This window comes from Heptranchias perlo, chromosome 3 (genome assembly GCF_035084215.1).
Source record: "Heptranchias perlo isolate sHepPer1 chromosome 3, sHepPer1.hap1, whole genome shotgun sequence".
Classification (NCBI taxonomy): domain Eukaryota; kingdom Metazoa; phylum Chordata; class Chondrichthyes; order Hexanchiformes; family Hexanchidae; genus Heptranchias; species Heptranchias perlo.
In genome coordinates this window covers 55,660,244-55,675,460 of record NC_090327.1, presented here as the reverse complement: position 1 = coordinate 55,675,460, position 15,217 = coordinate 55,660,244, and the positions used below count along the sequence as shown (strand labels likewise).

The window sequence follows — 15,217 nt, the reverse complement described above, 5'->3', positions numbered from 1 at the left end:
AATGAAAGGGTTTGATAGGGTAGACGTAGAGAAAATGTTTCCATTTGAGGGGGGAGTCCAAAACTAGATGTCATCAATATAAGATAGTCACTAATAAATCCAATAGGGAATTGAGGAGAAACATCTTTACCCAAAGAGTGGTAAGAATGTGAAACACGATACCACGGGAGTAGTTGAGGCAAACAGCATAGATGCATTTAAGGGGAAACTAGGTAAGCACACGAAGGAGAAAGGAATTGGAGGGAATGCTGATTGGGGTAGATGAAGTAGGAAGGAATGAGGCGCGTGTGGAGTTTAAACTCCGGCAAAGACCAGTTGGGCCGAATGGCCTGTTTCTGTGCTGTGGACTCAGTTTAATATTTTAATATGTGATATACAGTCTTATGCATTCAGCAAAATCAATGATTTGATACCACAAAGTGAGCTAGTCCCATGCAGTAATCACGAAACAATAGATTTGCGATATAGTGCTGCTCCTTTGACAGTTAGTAGTATTTTAATGTTGTATCATTCTGTTAATGAAGCGTACATGCAATTGATGGACAAAAGGGAACAACTGCAGATACAGGAAATAGGGGGAGAAAAACAGAAAATGCTGGAAACATCCAGCAGGTCAGTCAACAGCTGTGGATAGAACAGACAATTTAATGTTTTCAGGTGTGGACTCTTCATCATGAAAGGTGCACACCTGAAATGTTTATCATGAATGCTCCACACCTAAAATACCAACTTACCTGTTCTCCCCACAGACCTACTGGATGTTTCTGGCATTTCCTGAACAGATGGACTTCAACAAAGTACATTGTGCTAATTTTTGTCATATATACTATTAATTTCACTTTAATTTAGTACCACAATAAGAATCTTGCCATGGATAGTGTCGCTTAGTTAACTGATTGCTTTTATCCTACAATGTTTAAAAGGAAACACTCTCATCAAAGGCAGATTCTGAGAGAAAATAATAGGATTTGGCAAATTCAACATGGACTTATGAAAGGGAAATCATGTTTGAAAAAAACCTATTGGAGTTCTTTGAGGATGTAACTAGTAGAATGGATAAAGGGGGAACCAATGGATGTGGTTTATTTGGATTTTCAGAAGGCTTTCGATAAGGTCCCACACAGGAGATTGGTGAACAAAGTTAGAGTACATGGATTGAGAATTGGTTAACAGACAGAAAACAGAGAGTAGGAATAAACGGGTCTTTTTCAGGTTGGCAGACTGTGACTAGTGGGGTACCACAGGGATCAGTGCTTGGGCCCCAGCTATAAACTTTCTATATCAATGATTTGGATGAGGGGGATCAAATGTAATATTTCCAAGTTTGCTGATGACACAAAACTAGTTAGGAATGTTTGTTGTGAGGAGGATGCAAAGAAGCTTCAAGGGGATACAGACAGGCTAAGTGAGTGGGCAAGAAAATGGCAGATGGAATATAATGTGGAAAAATGTGAAGTTATCCACTTTGGTAGGAAAAACAGAAATGCAGAGTATTTTTTAAATGGTGAGAGATTGGGAAATGTTAATGTTCAAAGGGACCTGGGTGTCCTTGTACACTGAAAGCTAGCATGTAGGTGCAGCAAGCAATTAAGGTGGCCAATGGTCTGTTGGCCTTTATTACAAGAGGATGAGAGTACTGGAGTAAAGATGTCTTACTGCAATTATGTAGGGCCTTGGTGAGACCGCACCTGGAGTATTGTGTACAATTTTGGTCTCGTTACCTAAGAAAGGATATACTTACCATAGAGGGAGTGCAACGAAGGTTCACCAGACTGATTCCTGGGATAGCGGGATTGTCATATGAGAAGATATTGAGTAGACTAGGCCTGTATTCTCTAGAGTTTAGAAGAATGAGAGGCGATCTCACTGAAACATACAAAATTCTTACAGGGCTCAACAGGGTTGATGTTTCCCTTGGCTGGGGAGTCTAGAACCAGGGGTCACAGAATCAGAATTTCTTCACTCAGAGAGTGGTGAATCTTCGGAATTCTCTCCCCCCGAGGGCTGTGGAGGCTGAGTCATTGAGTACATTCAAAACAGAGATTGATAGATTTCTAGATATTAAAGGCATCAAGGGATACGGGGGTAGTGCAGGAAAATGGCGTTGAGGTAAAAGATCAGCCATGATCTTGTTGAATGGCGGAGCAGACTCTTGGGGCCGGATGGCCGACTCCTGCTCCTATTTCTTATGTTCTTAGAAGCAAGTGGAAGAATGTATTCTTGACTGGTAACAGGGGTGTGATTTTGTTAACTGACATGTAGCAATTGAAAGAACAAGCTAAAACATATTAACTGAATACAATGGCACACTGTTAGTGTAGTAATGAGTGGGCAGAGCATTATTAAATTATTTTTTTGGAAATAAACTCTGTCCAAAACCTGACAAATGTTTACTGAAATGCACAGTATATCATCAGTCCAAATCATTGAATAATGCAGAACAGAAGGAGGCCATTCAGCCCATCATACCTGTGTCGGCTCTTTGAAAGAGCTATCCAATTAGTGCCACTCCCCTGATCTTTCCCCATACTCCTGCAAATTTTTCCTTTTCAAGTGAATATCCTAAAGCCTTTTGAAAGTTACTGTTGAATCTGCTTCCACCACCCTTTCAAGCAGTGCATTCCAGATCATAACAACTCGCTATCTAAAAAAATGTTTCCTCATGTCACCTCTGATTCTTTTGCCAATTACCTTAAATCTGTGTCCTCTGGTTTCTGACCCATCTGCCACTGGAAACAGTTTCTCCTTACCTACCCTATCAAAATCGTTCATGATTTTGAACACCTCTATCAAACCTCCCCTTAACCTTCTCTGCTCTAAGGAGAACAACCACAGATTCACTAGTTTCTCTACGTAACTGAAGTCTTTCATCCCTGGTACCATTCTAGTAAATTTCCTCTGCACCCTCTCTAGGTCTTGACATCCTTCCTAAAGTATGGTGCTTAGAATTGGACACAATACTCCAGCTGGGGCCTAACCAGTGTTTTATGAAGGGTTAGCCTAACTTCCTTGCTTTTGTACTCTTTGCCTCTATTTATAAGGACAAGGATCCCATATGTCTTTTTAACAGCCTTCTCGACTTGTCCTGCCACCTTCAAAGACTTGTGTATTTGCACCCCCAGGTCTCTCTGTTCCTGCCCTCCCTCAAAATTGTACCATTTAGTTTATATTGCCTCTCCTCATTCTTCCTACAAAATGAATCACTTCACACTTATCTGCACAAAATTTCATCTGCCATGTGTCTGCTCATTTCACCAGTCTGTTTATGTCCTCCTGATGTCTGTTACCATGCTCCTCACTATTCGCTACATTTTCGAATTTTGTATCATCTCCAAACTTTGAAATTACACCCTGCATACGCAAGTCCAGGGCATTAATATATATCATAAAGAGCAGTGGTCCCATCACCAACCCCTGGGGGACACCACTGCACAGTTCCCTCCAGTCTGAAAAACAAACATTCACCTCTACTCTCTGCTTCCTGTCCCTTAGCGAATTTCGTATCCATGCAGCAACCGCTCCTTTAATCCCATGGGCTTCAATTTTGCTAACAAGTCTATTATGTAGTACTTTATCAAACTCTTTTGAAAGTCCATATACACAACATCAACCGCACTACCTTCATGAATCCTCTCCGTTACTTCATCAAAGAATTCAACTAAGTTAGTCAAATACCAATTGCCTTTAACAAATCCGTGCTGGCTTTCATTTATGAACACATATTTTTCCAAGTGCCAATTAATTTTGTCCCAGATTAATGTCTCCAAACATTTCCCCACTACCGATGTTAGGCTGACTGGCCTGTAGTTGCCGCGTTTATCCCTCTAGCCTTTTTGAACAGGGGTGTAAACATTTGCAATCCTCCAGTCCTTTGACACCACTCCCACATCTGAGGAGGATTGGAAGATTGTGGCCAGAGTCATACCTAGCACAAAGGAAGATGGTAGTGGTTGTTGGAGGCCAATCATCTCAGCCCCAGGACATTACTGCAGGAGTTCCTCAGGGCAGTGTCCTAGGCCCAACCATCTTCAGCTGCTTCATCAATGACCTTCCCTCCATCATAAGGTCAGAAATGGGGATGTTCGCTGATGACTGCAGAGTATTCAGTTCCATTCGCAACCCCTCAAATAATGAAGCAGTCCGAGCCCGCATGCAGCAAGACCTGGACAACGTCCAGGCTTGGGCTCATAAGTGGCAAGTAACATTCGTGCCAGACAAGTGCCAGGCAATGACCATCTCCAACAAGAGAGAGTCTAACCACCTCCCCTTGACATTCAACGGCATTACCATCGCCGAATCCCCCACAATCAACATCCTGGGGGTCACCATTGACCAGAAACTTAACTGGACCAGCCATATAAATACTGTGGCTACGAGAGCAGGTCAGAGGCTGGGTATTCTGCGGCGAGTGACTCACCTCCTGACTCCCCAAAGCCTTTCCACCATCTACAAGGCACAAGTGTGATGGAATACTCTCCACTTGCCTGGATGAGTGCAGCTCCAACAACACTCAAGAAGCTCGACACCATCCAAGATAAAGCAGCCCGCTTGATTGGCACCCCATCCACCACCCTAAACATTCACTCCCTTCACCACCGGCGCACTGTGGCTGCAGTGTGCACCATCCACAGGATGCACTGCAGCAACTCGCAAAGGCTTCTTCGACAGCACCTCCCAAACCCACGACCTCTACCTCCTAGAAGGACAAGAGCAGCAGGTACATGGGAACAACACCACCTGCACGTTCCCCTCCAAGTCACACACCATCCCGACTTGGAAATATATCGCCGTTCCTTCATTGTCGCTGGGTCAAAATCCTGGAACTCCCTTCCTAACAGCACTGTGGGAGAACCGTCACCACACGGACAGCAGCGGTTCAAGAAGGCGGCTCACCACCACCTTCTCAAGGGCAATTAGGGATGGGCAATAAATGCTGGCCTTGCCAGCGACGCCCACATCCCATGAACGAATTAAAAAAAAAAAAAAAATTTTCACCCTCACGTCCCTCAGCAACCGAGGATGCATCCCATCTGGACCGGGTGATTTTTCTACTTTGAGCACCGCCAACCTTTTCAGTACCTGTTCTTTATCTATTTTTACCCTATCAAATTTCTCTACTACCTCCTCCTTTACTGTGACATCGGCAGTATCCTCTTCTTTAGTGAAGACGGATGCAAAGGAGGGAGAGACAAAAACAGAGAATTACAGACCAGTTAGCCTAACATCAGTAGTGGGGGAAATGCTAGAGTCTATTATAAAAGATGTGATAACAGAACACTTGGAAGGCATTAACGGGATTGGACAAAGTCAGCATGGGTTTATGAAAGGGAAATCATGCTTAACAAATCTACTGGAGTTTTTTGAGGATGTAACTAGTAGAATAGATAGGGGAGAACCAGTGGATGTGGTGTATTTAGATTTTCAGAAGGCTTTGGATAAGGTCCCACACAAGAGGTTAATATGCAAAATTAAAGCACATGGCATGGATTGAGAACTGATTGACAGACAGGAAATAGAGAGTAGGAATAAATGGGTCTTTTTCCAGGTGGCAGGCAGTGACTAGTGGGGTACTGCAGGGATCAGTGCTTGGGCCCCAGCAATTCACAATATATATCAATGATTTGGATGAGGGAACTAAATGTAACATTTCCAGGTTTGCAGACGACACAAAGCTGGGGTGGAATGTGAGCTGTGAGGAGGATGCAAAGAGGCTCCAATGTGATTTAGACAAGTTGGGTAAGTGGGCAAGAACGTGGCAGATGCAGTATAACGTGGATAAATGCAAGGTTATCCACTTTGGTTGTAAAAACAGAAAGGCAAATTATTATCTGAATGGTGATAGATTGGGAAAAGGGGAGGTGCAATGAGACCTGGGTGTCCTTGTACACCAGTCGCTGAAAGCGAGCATTCAGGTGCAGCAAGCAGTTAGGAAGGCAAATGGTATGTTGGCCTTCATTGCAAGAGGATTTGAGTACAGGAGCAGGGCCTTGGTGAGACCACATCTGAAGTATTGTGTGCAGTTTTGGCCTCCTTATCTGAGGAAGGATGTCCTTGCCATGGAGGAAGTGCAACGAAGGTTTACCAGTCTGATTCCTGGGATGGCAGGTCTGACGTATGAGGAGAGATTGGGTCGACTAGGCCTATATTCACTAGAGTTTAGAAGAATGAGAGGTGATCTCATCGAAACATATAAAATTCTAACAGGACTAGACAGCCTAAATGCAGGGAGGATGTTCCCGATGGCTAGGGAGTCCAGAACCAGGGGTCACAGTCTCAGGATACAGGGTTTGCCATTTAGAACAGAGATGAGGAGAAATTTCTTCAGTCAGAGGGTGGTGAACCTGTGGAATTCTCTACCACAGAAGGCAGTGGAAGCCAAGTCATTAGATGTATTCAAGAAGGAGATAGATATATTTCTTAATGCTAAAGGGATCAAGGGATATGGGGAGAAAGCGGGAACAGGATACTGAGTTAGATGATCAGCCATGATCATTTTGAATGGCGGAGCAGGCTCGAAGGTCTGAATGGCCCACTTTTGCTCCTATTTTCTATGTTTCTACGTTTAGTACCTCAGCCATGCCCTCTTCCTCCAGATCAAGATCTCCTTTTTGGTCCCTAATCGGCCCTACCCTTCCTTTGCCTACCTTTTTACTATTTATATGTTTATAGAAGACTTTTGGGTGACCTTATCTATTACCTGCTAATCTATTCTCATACACTTTTTTCGCCCCTCTTATTGCCTTTTTCAGTTCTCGTCTGTACTTTTTGTATTCAGCTTGGTTCTCTACTGAATTATGAGGCTACTTAACTCATATTCAATTTTCTCCCTCTTTATCAATATCTTGGTCATCCTTTGCTGATTCCTAAAACCCTCCCAATCTTCAGGCTTACTACTCCTTTTGGCAACATTGAAAGCCTCTTCTTTTAATCTAATACTATCCTTAACTTCTGTAGTTAGCCACAGTTGGATCATTTTTCCCTTGGAGTTTTTATTCCTCAAGGGAATGAATATTCATGGAGAATTATGAATTATCTCTAAATGTTCACCATTGCTTATCTACCGTCATATCTTTTAATCTAATTTCCCAATCTTTCTTAGCCAACTTGCCCCTCATACCTACATAATTTACTTTGTTTAAATTTAAGACCCTAGTTTCGGACTTAACTACATCACTCTCAAACTCAATATGAAATTCTATCATATTATGGTCACTCTACCCCAGAGGATCCTTAACTATAAGATTACTAATTAACCCTATATCATTACATAATACTAGATCTAAAATAGCCTGCTCCCTAGTTGGTTCCTCAACATATTGTTCTAGAAAATTGTCTCGAAGCATTCCATGAACTCGTCCTCCAATCTACTTTTGCCAATTTGGTTTGCCCAGTCTTTATGAAGATTAAAGGCCCCCATGATTATTGTACTACCCTTGTTACATGCTCCTCTAATTTCCTGATTTATACTTTGTCCAACACTACAACTATTGTTTGGGGGCCTATAAACTACTCCCACAAGTGTTTTCTGCCCCTTGTTATTTCTTAGCTCCACCCATTCTGATTCTACAGCCTGATTTTCTAAGCTCAGATCCTTTCTCACTACTGCCTTTATCTCATCCTTTATTATCAGGACTACCCCCCCACCCCCCTCCTTTTCCATTTTGCTTATCTTTTCTAAAAGTTGGGAATATTTAGTTCCTAACCTTGGTCACCCTGCAACCATATCTCAGTAATGACTACAAGATCAAACCCATTTATCTCTATTTGTGCCATTAATTCATCTATCTTGTTATGAATGCTTTGTGCATTCAGATATAGCGCCTTTAATTTTAACTTTTTACTATTTTTCCCAGATGTGACCTATGTCACTAATGCCCTATTACCTTTGTTAAACTCTCCGTCCCTTCTTGACACACTATTTTTACCCAAATCGCTACTCTGCTCTACAGCCTTGACCTTTCTCTTTAGACTTATAAATTTACCCTAAGCTGAACCCTCCCCACCCTCTTATTAGTTTAAAGCCCTATCTAACTCCCTAATTATTCAATTCGCCAGGACAGTAGTCCCAGCCCGGTTTAATGGAGCCCATCCCAACAGAACAGTTCCCTCTTTCCCCAGTCCTGATGCCAGTGCCCCAAGAATTGAAACCCCTGCTTCCCAAACCACTCTTTCAGCCATGCATTTAACCATCTAATTTGTTTGTCCCTATGCCGATTTGAGCATTGCTCAAGTAGTAATCCAGAGATGACATGGCTCTCAAGAAATAATTATAACATTTGTTTCTTTAGAAGGAATTAAAAGAATAGGTTTGACGTCAGTTCCTATTATATAGGTAGAAACAGATATGTGGGATACAACTGCAATACAATTCAGATAATGTCTTAAACCGCAACAAACCAAAGCTTTAATGATTGTTTAATCATCAACTGAACCTCCAGATTGGATACCGGATGTAATCATCAGTTATTCATTATTCTCAAAATCAATCAGTAGTATATATTATATTTAGGAAAGAGCAGGGGAGTGGGACTAATTTGATAGCTCTTTCAAAGACCCAGCACAGGCATGAAGGGCCAAATGGCCTCCTGTGCTGTATGATTCTATGGCTAAGTTTACACGGGGTTTATTCTGTTGTAAGGTTTTTGTGGCATCCCTCATATCCTTAATATGTGATGATGTTCCCAAATAAATATTAATTGTTATTACTTCAGATTCCTGAAAACTAATCTGCTGATTACCAGAATATTCTGTATCCTGTATGTGTTACATATAGGACATTGGAACAATGGTGTGGATTACAAGGCAAGAAATCAATCAAGGGATTCAGATGCTTGCTCTATTTACACAACTAGTGTGATATAAAATATATTAAAATATATATCTTTAACTACAATTTTAATTGGCATTATCATAGGCACGGCAAATACTTTAAAACCTTTATATTAAATGGCTTTCAGCTCTCTCATTAATTGAAAGTAGCTTTGCCTGTGACAAAATCCTTTAAAAGGTATGTAGTTTTTGAGCACTAACTTAGTTCTGAAGGTCATTGCATAGGAAAATAGTTCCCATCCTCACAGCTCAATAAACTATGCAAATTAGCAACTGTATAAAAATAAAACCAGTTAATAGAACAAAATAAATATACTATAGTACCTAACAAAACAATAATCAACATGACGTTGTATTACACCCCTTGTATTGTACAAAATGCACCAGAAAATATGTACTGTGTTTTTAAAATTGTAACAATGAGATCATAGAGCATACGATCTGTACTGTATTTCTTTGAACTGTTGTGCTGCAATTTTATGCCCTCTATTTGAACCATGTGAAAACTGTGTGTATCTTTAATTTTTATGAAATAAAGTATTTTTTGAAATTTACAAAAATGCACATGCACCAATGTTAGAAATTAACAATGTCAGGTCTGCCTATTGGATATGCAATGAGACTCCAGTTAATTTCCTATTTTTACACTATGACTCTCAGGGTATTTTTGCACATTTCTAATGCAAAAATAACAGGCAGAGTTAAACTGTTTGAAATTACTGGCAGCAAAAAAATAATTCTACTGCTAAAATCATGCACGACAGGTGTTATCAAATAGGTCAGAAAAATGTAACCACATTATAATTCTTGAGCTGCCATTAGTGACGATCAGTAAAATCTCATTAGATTACCTTATGAAAGGCTCACAAAAAATTGTATTTGTGACCTTTCCCTTATGAACTGGCAGTTAATATAAATTACTAAAGTTAAATTTTATTTTATTTTACATGCTATGCCAAATTATGATTGGCACATTATTTTAAGTTTGATAACTTGCCCAAAACAAAATGGACTTAAAAATGGTGACATTTCTTGTAGTTAAGCAACAATTTAGCTAATACAGGATGGAAAAAAGCAGTTCCAGATATGCAAGTTCTATCAGTTTGGACAATGTAACAGGGCATACCTGCTGTACCTTCTATCACAGATGTCATTTGTGATGGCAAGTAGTTTTTAAAAAAAATTATTTATAATCACTTATGTTCAAAAGCTATAAATAGAACCAGGGTTGCTATTACAATAAATAGGATGTCTAACCCATTGAAATGTCAGTGTGAATAGATTTTGTAATTTTTGTCAAAATGCATGAGCATTTTTCCCCAACATGTTCTTTCCTTTCGTTTCTAAATGAACAAAGTTCTCGTGTTTAATCTTGTGAAGCAACTTATAGCATTTTATTAGGCTGCTACATTTGAAATAGAATGTGCAAAGTAGCCCTACTGTTTTGGCTTCTGAAACACACAGAACTGATCAAATAGGGTTGTTACGTATGACTGATTCACAGGTTGAAAAGGAAAAAAAGAATGGAGTGTTGATGTATGCACTTCGGGTGAGTGATTTGGCATCCTGTTGCTCCATGTATAACAACACATTGTTAGGTGCAGAGTAGTGATGCCACATTCACTGTTTCAAATCACATTTAACTCAATTAATTTCCAGAGTTTAATTTTGATGCTCACGACTAGGTAACAACTCGCATTTATATAGTGCCTTTAATGCAGAAAAACATCTCAAGACACTGCACAGAGAAGTTATCAGATAAAAATAGATGCCGAGCCAAAGAGAAAGATATTGGGAGGGGTGACCAAAAGCTTAGTCAAAGGATGTGGAGATGCCGGTGATGGACTGGGGTTGACAAATGTAAAGAATCTTACAACACCAGGTAATAGTCCAACAATTTTATTTGAAAATCACAGGCTTTCGGAGATTATCTCCGAAAGCTTGTGATTTTCAAATAAAATTGTTGGACTATAACCTGGTGTTGTAAGATTCTTTACATTAGTCAAAGGAGAGGGATGAGTTTCGGCAGAGTTTAGGGAAGGAATTCCAGAGCCTAGGGCCTAAATGGCTAAAGCTGCCAATTGTGGGGTGAAGGGATGGGGTTGATCCCTCCGAGATGTCTGCACTCCTCCAATTCTGGCCTCTTGCACATCCCCGATTTTAATCACTCTACCATTGGCGGCTGTGCCTTCAGTTGCCCAGGCCCTAAGCTCTGGAATTCCCTCTCTAAACCTCTCTGCCTCTCTATCCTCCTTTAAGACACTGCTTAAAATCTACCTCTTTGACCAAGCTTTTTGTCACCTGTCCTAATATTTCCTTACGTAACTTGGTGTCAAATTTTGCTTGATAACGCTCCTATAAAGCACTTTTGGACGTTTTATTATGTTGAAGGTGCTATATAAACGCCAGTTGTTGTTGTTGCTGAATCAACAAGAGGCCAGCATCGGAGGAACGTAGAGTTCTGGACGGTTGTAGGACTGGAGGAGGTTACAGCGATAGGGATAGGCAAGGCCTGCAGGGATTTAAAAATGAGGATGTGAATTATAAATTGCAGGCATTGGGGGACCAGGATCCAATATATGTTAGAAAAGACATGGGTCAGTGGGACTGAGTGCTAGTTAGGATACGGGCAGCAGGGTTTTGGATAAGCTGAAGTTTACAAAGCGTGGAGGATGGGAGACCAGCCAGGAGGGCACGGTAATAGTCAAGTCTGGAGGCGATAAAGGCATAGATGAGAGTTTCAGCAGCAAATGGGCTGACAGGGGAAAAGGCAGACGGTTACAGAGGTGGAAACAGCTCATGCACCTCAGATCTGATTGGTTGCTGCAAGAACAAATAAGAGGGCACGTGTGACCGATCACAGGTCAGAATTAGTGGGAATATAGTACTCGTGGAAAAACCAGAGTGTTCAAAATGGATGTACGGTCACTTACGAACTCAATTTTTTTAGATAAATTATTGGCAAGAGAGCAAACAGGCTTCCTTGGTTATCTACCATTTTTTCCACAATTTTCACCCTCAATTATTTAACATTTTTAACACATCTCAATATATACAAAACACAGTGTGTGGTTGCAATACTTACAGAAACAAATGCATCTGTGTTGGTGCATTACTATTCATTTTGAGCATTGAGAAAGGATATGATCTTCCAATAGATGTTTAATTTGTTGTTGATCTCAACAGCCTGAGCATGGCTCCTCTCCTCTTCGACCTGCTTTAGGTTTTCTGCACATAACATTTCACATATTTTGCTAGATGCGGGAAGAGTTTCAAAGTTGAACTTGTTGACTTGTATGGCCATCCTGCAAAACAAAATAAATCAAACTGTCACTTTGAATAAAGCAGCAACATAAAAATTTAGAAGACTTGATTGCAGGCAGATCTATAGCAATGAGGTGCCTTATGTCGAGGAGCCTTGCATATGAGCTTCTCAATCTATCAGGCAACACCACTCACTAATGTCAAGGTAGATGGTGAAGGCTCCAATTTTAACACTGAGTACATTTTACTCTTGAAATCACAATCATAGATTAATCTCTATATATGATAATTCAGAAAACAAGCAAAAACTGATTAACAGTTTTTAAAAAAATCTGGCACAGGTCCCAAAAAGTGGACAGTTCAAGGCTTCTCTGAATATAAACCTATGGTATGTGAAGACAAGGAGTTAGTCAAAAATGTAGTGGGTCACGGGCTTGTCTTAACTTAGAATGTAGATATGCCCAACATTCCATCGCTGTTATTGCAAGGGGGGCAAAAAACTAAGTATACAAAAGAACAGTGGAAGATTTAGAAATTACGGAAGATTATGAATGTTAAAGGCATGAAATTTATTTTTGAGGTGAGACGGGGCATGTGTCCTTGAGAAAATACTGATTTCTCACAATTTCTGTGGCATATTTTCTGGCATTTTGCAGCCTACTGTAAATGCCTTTTACGCCAAAATAATTTCCTCTAAAAAGGTTACAGGTATTTAAAATATGAAAATAGAGTAGTTGTATCCAACTTCAATACAATTCCTTAAATTATGAATCCAACAGCAAGATCATAATGCTAATTTGTGAACTGAAAACTTCTACAACACACGCCCACAATAATTCCAATTGGCAGTGTATTCTATATTTACGAGGCAAAACTGGCTCCACTATGCATTTGTCCCTATCCCAGATCTCATGACAGGTCAGAGATTTGGGAGATTTCCTGGATTTTGTCTATGCTGATTTAACTATTTTAAATAAACTTTTATTTTAAGTAGCCTCAGGAGGGACAAGGGTGAGTCAACATCAAATGGCATTCTGATCAAAGGTTACATGATTGATTAATCAGTCATTTCCTCTTTTAGTTGCTGATCAAATCACTGCACATTTAAAACATATTCTGGTTTTAAACCTTAAATCATCCAAGGCTATAAATGACTGTTTGTGACAGCAGATGACAAACATTTAACACATTTATGTGGTACTCCTCTGTCAGAAATTAACCCATTTGAAATAAACTGGTTAACATCTCTGTTAAAATAACAGAAATGTCATACAAACTCAATAAATGTTCCTCTGCTCTTATTGTCAACCATAATTTCAGACGTATATTGTTCTTTGATGCTGCCAAAAAGGTGTATTTTCTTATAGTGGAAATAAAAAAACTGCAATCATTTAAAAAAATTAAAATGGACAAAATGTGATTCGTAAGACCAGGCACAGGGAGCTGAATTTTCTGCTCTCTGGCAATCCTAACTGATAGCATCTGGTGTGGGGTTTGCCATCTATTGTACTCTTATTGATTATAATGTCACTTTTCACATTTCCCAGTGGATGTTGACAATTGAAATATCGAATGTGTGGGTGCCATCCCTTGATACTGCACAGACCTCCAAACTTAAAACAGCTTTCAAAGTTACAGTACTGAACTGGACACCACACATACATACATACAAAAAAAAACTTGTCTGCATCGCAGATCACAACAGGACATTGTAGTGAAGTCCTATATATGGGAATCTCAATATTTTTTTAAATTAAGGAAGTCCCATGACCATTCAATCCGCACCCATATTTAGTTTCCAAAGTCTGGGATTTCCATAAATGCAGTCACAGGAATATTCAAACAACATAAGTTAAATGCATTCACACCAAGTAAATCCTCATCATCTCTAAAAATGGTTGCAACAGTCTTGAGGAAAGCAAACTTCATACAAGACAACAGCTGGGCATGCCTCACAAAATTCCTTTGAATAAAATTAAGTTTTTAAAAGTTTTTAGCAGCTTATTTGTTAACTTCTTTAGGAACAAACGAAGTAAACACATCCACAACTATGACTCTCAAAAACCATCAGTTTATCTTAAAACTTCTGCTTCGTGTTTGTGTGTAACCAGCAGTAGGAGAAAGCAACATCCAAATGGTTGCAAGTTTTCATTCTGATTGGATCTAACAGCCTCCCGTTCAATTGATCGGATTGGTTGATATAAACAACATCCAACCAATGTGAAAAAGCTAATTTTTCTTAAGAACAGTTACAAGTATAGGTTGAAAGGTTAAGGGTCAGTTAAAAAGCTGATGGTTGGAAGGTATGAATCTATACTTACTAGATATGATACTGGAGTTCAATGCAGAAGAGTTAATTGCCGATCTCCTGGTTATAATGCCTAGTCATTTGAAGCACAGGGATCATTCTGAACTTCTCCATTTTTTTCAACAGGTGGGTTGTGGCAGATCCCCCCCGAGTTTTGGCATTGTAATGGGAGCAAAATCCCCTTTTTTCCTGATTTTGCAAAAACACCTCTATAGCTTCAGAGCATACAGACGGTGACAGATGACACACTAGCACTTCAACATGCATGAGCCACAGTAAACACCACCACCTCACACTTGTGTTGGTTGAAATACACTAGCCTGTATGGGAGCATAGATAACTGAATGCAGAGACACCAGGGGCGTGATTTTTACATGGAGCCAGGAACAGAGCTTGGGGCGTGGGGGGGGGGGGGCGCGGGGGGGATTTTCGCGTGTGAAACCCAGAAGTGAAGTGAGCGCATCAGAATCTGCGATCACAACTTAATTGAAGCCAATCATTTTTGCTTCTGGGTTTCTTGTTTCCAACCTGCGCAGCCGGCGGACTGTGCACCCACACAACGCAATCTGAAGTCCACTATTTAAAGGGCCAATGCAAAAATGGATTTTGGAGGAGATAGGAGGAAATTAAGCAATAGATTCAAAGAGAGCAAGGCCAGCACCCAAATGGTTTCCTTGAAGTACTGCTCGGTGCAGTGAGGGCCAGGACGGAAATAATTTATCCCAGCGATGGGAGGAAGAAACCTGGTTCAGCTACCAAGAAGGCATGGCTGGAGGTGAGCAGCAGGAGAATGGTGCCCGGTTTTGGATGCAGCGC

The 15,217-nt window shown here is 40.3% G+C and overlaps 1 protein-coding gene across 1 annotated transcript in view; it reads right to left on the bottom strand.

Moving 5' to 3' along the window:
- trappc9 (trafficking protein particle complex subunit 9) overlaps positions 1 to 15,217 on the bottom strand; it is an 838,299-nt gene that overhangs the window by 371,203 nt on the left and 451,879 nt on the right. The window contains exon 20 of the mRNA XM_067979750.1: positions 11,976 to 12,134. Coding sequence (XP_067835851.1) covers positions 11,976 to 12,134 — 159 coding nt within the window. The remainder of the gene's footprint in view (positions 1 to 11,975; positions 12,135 to 15,217) is intronic.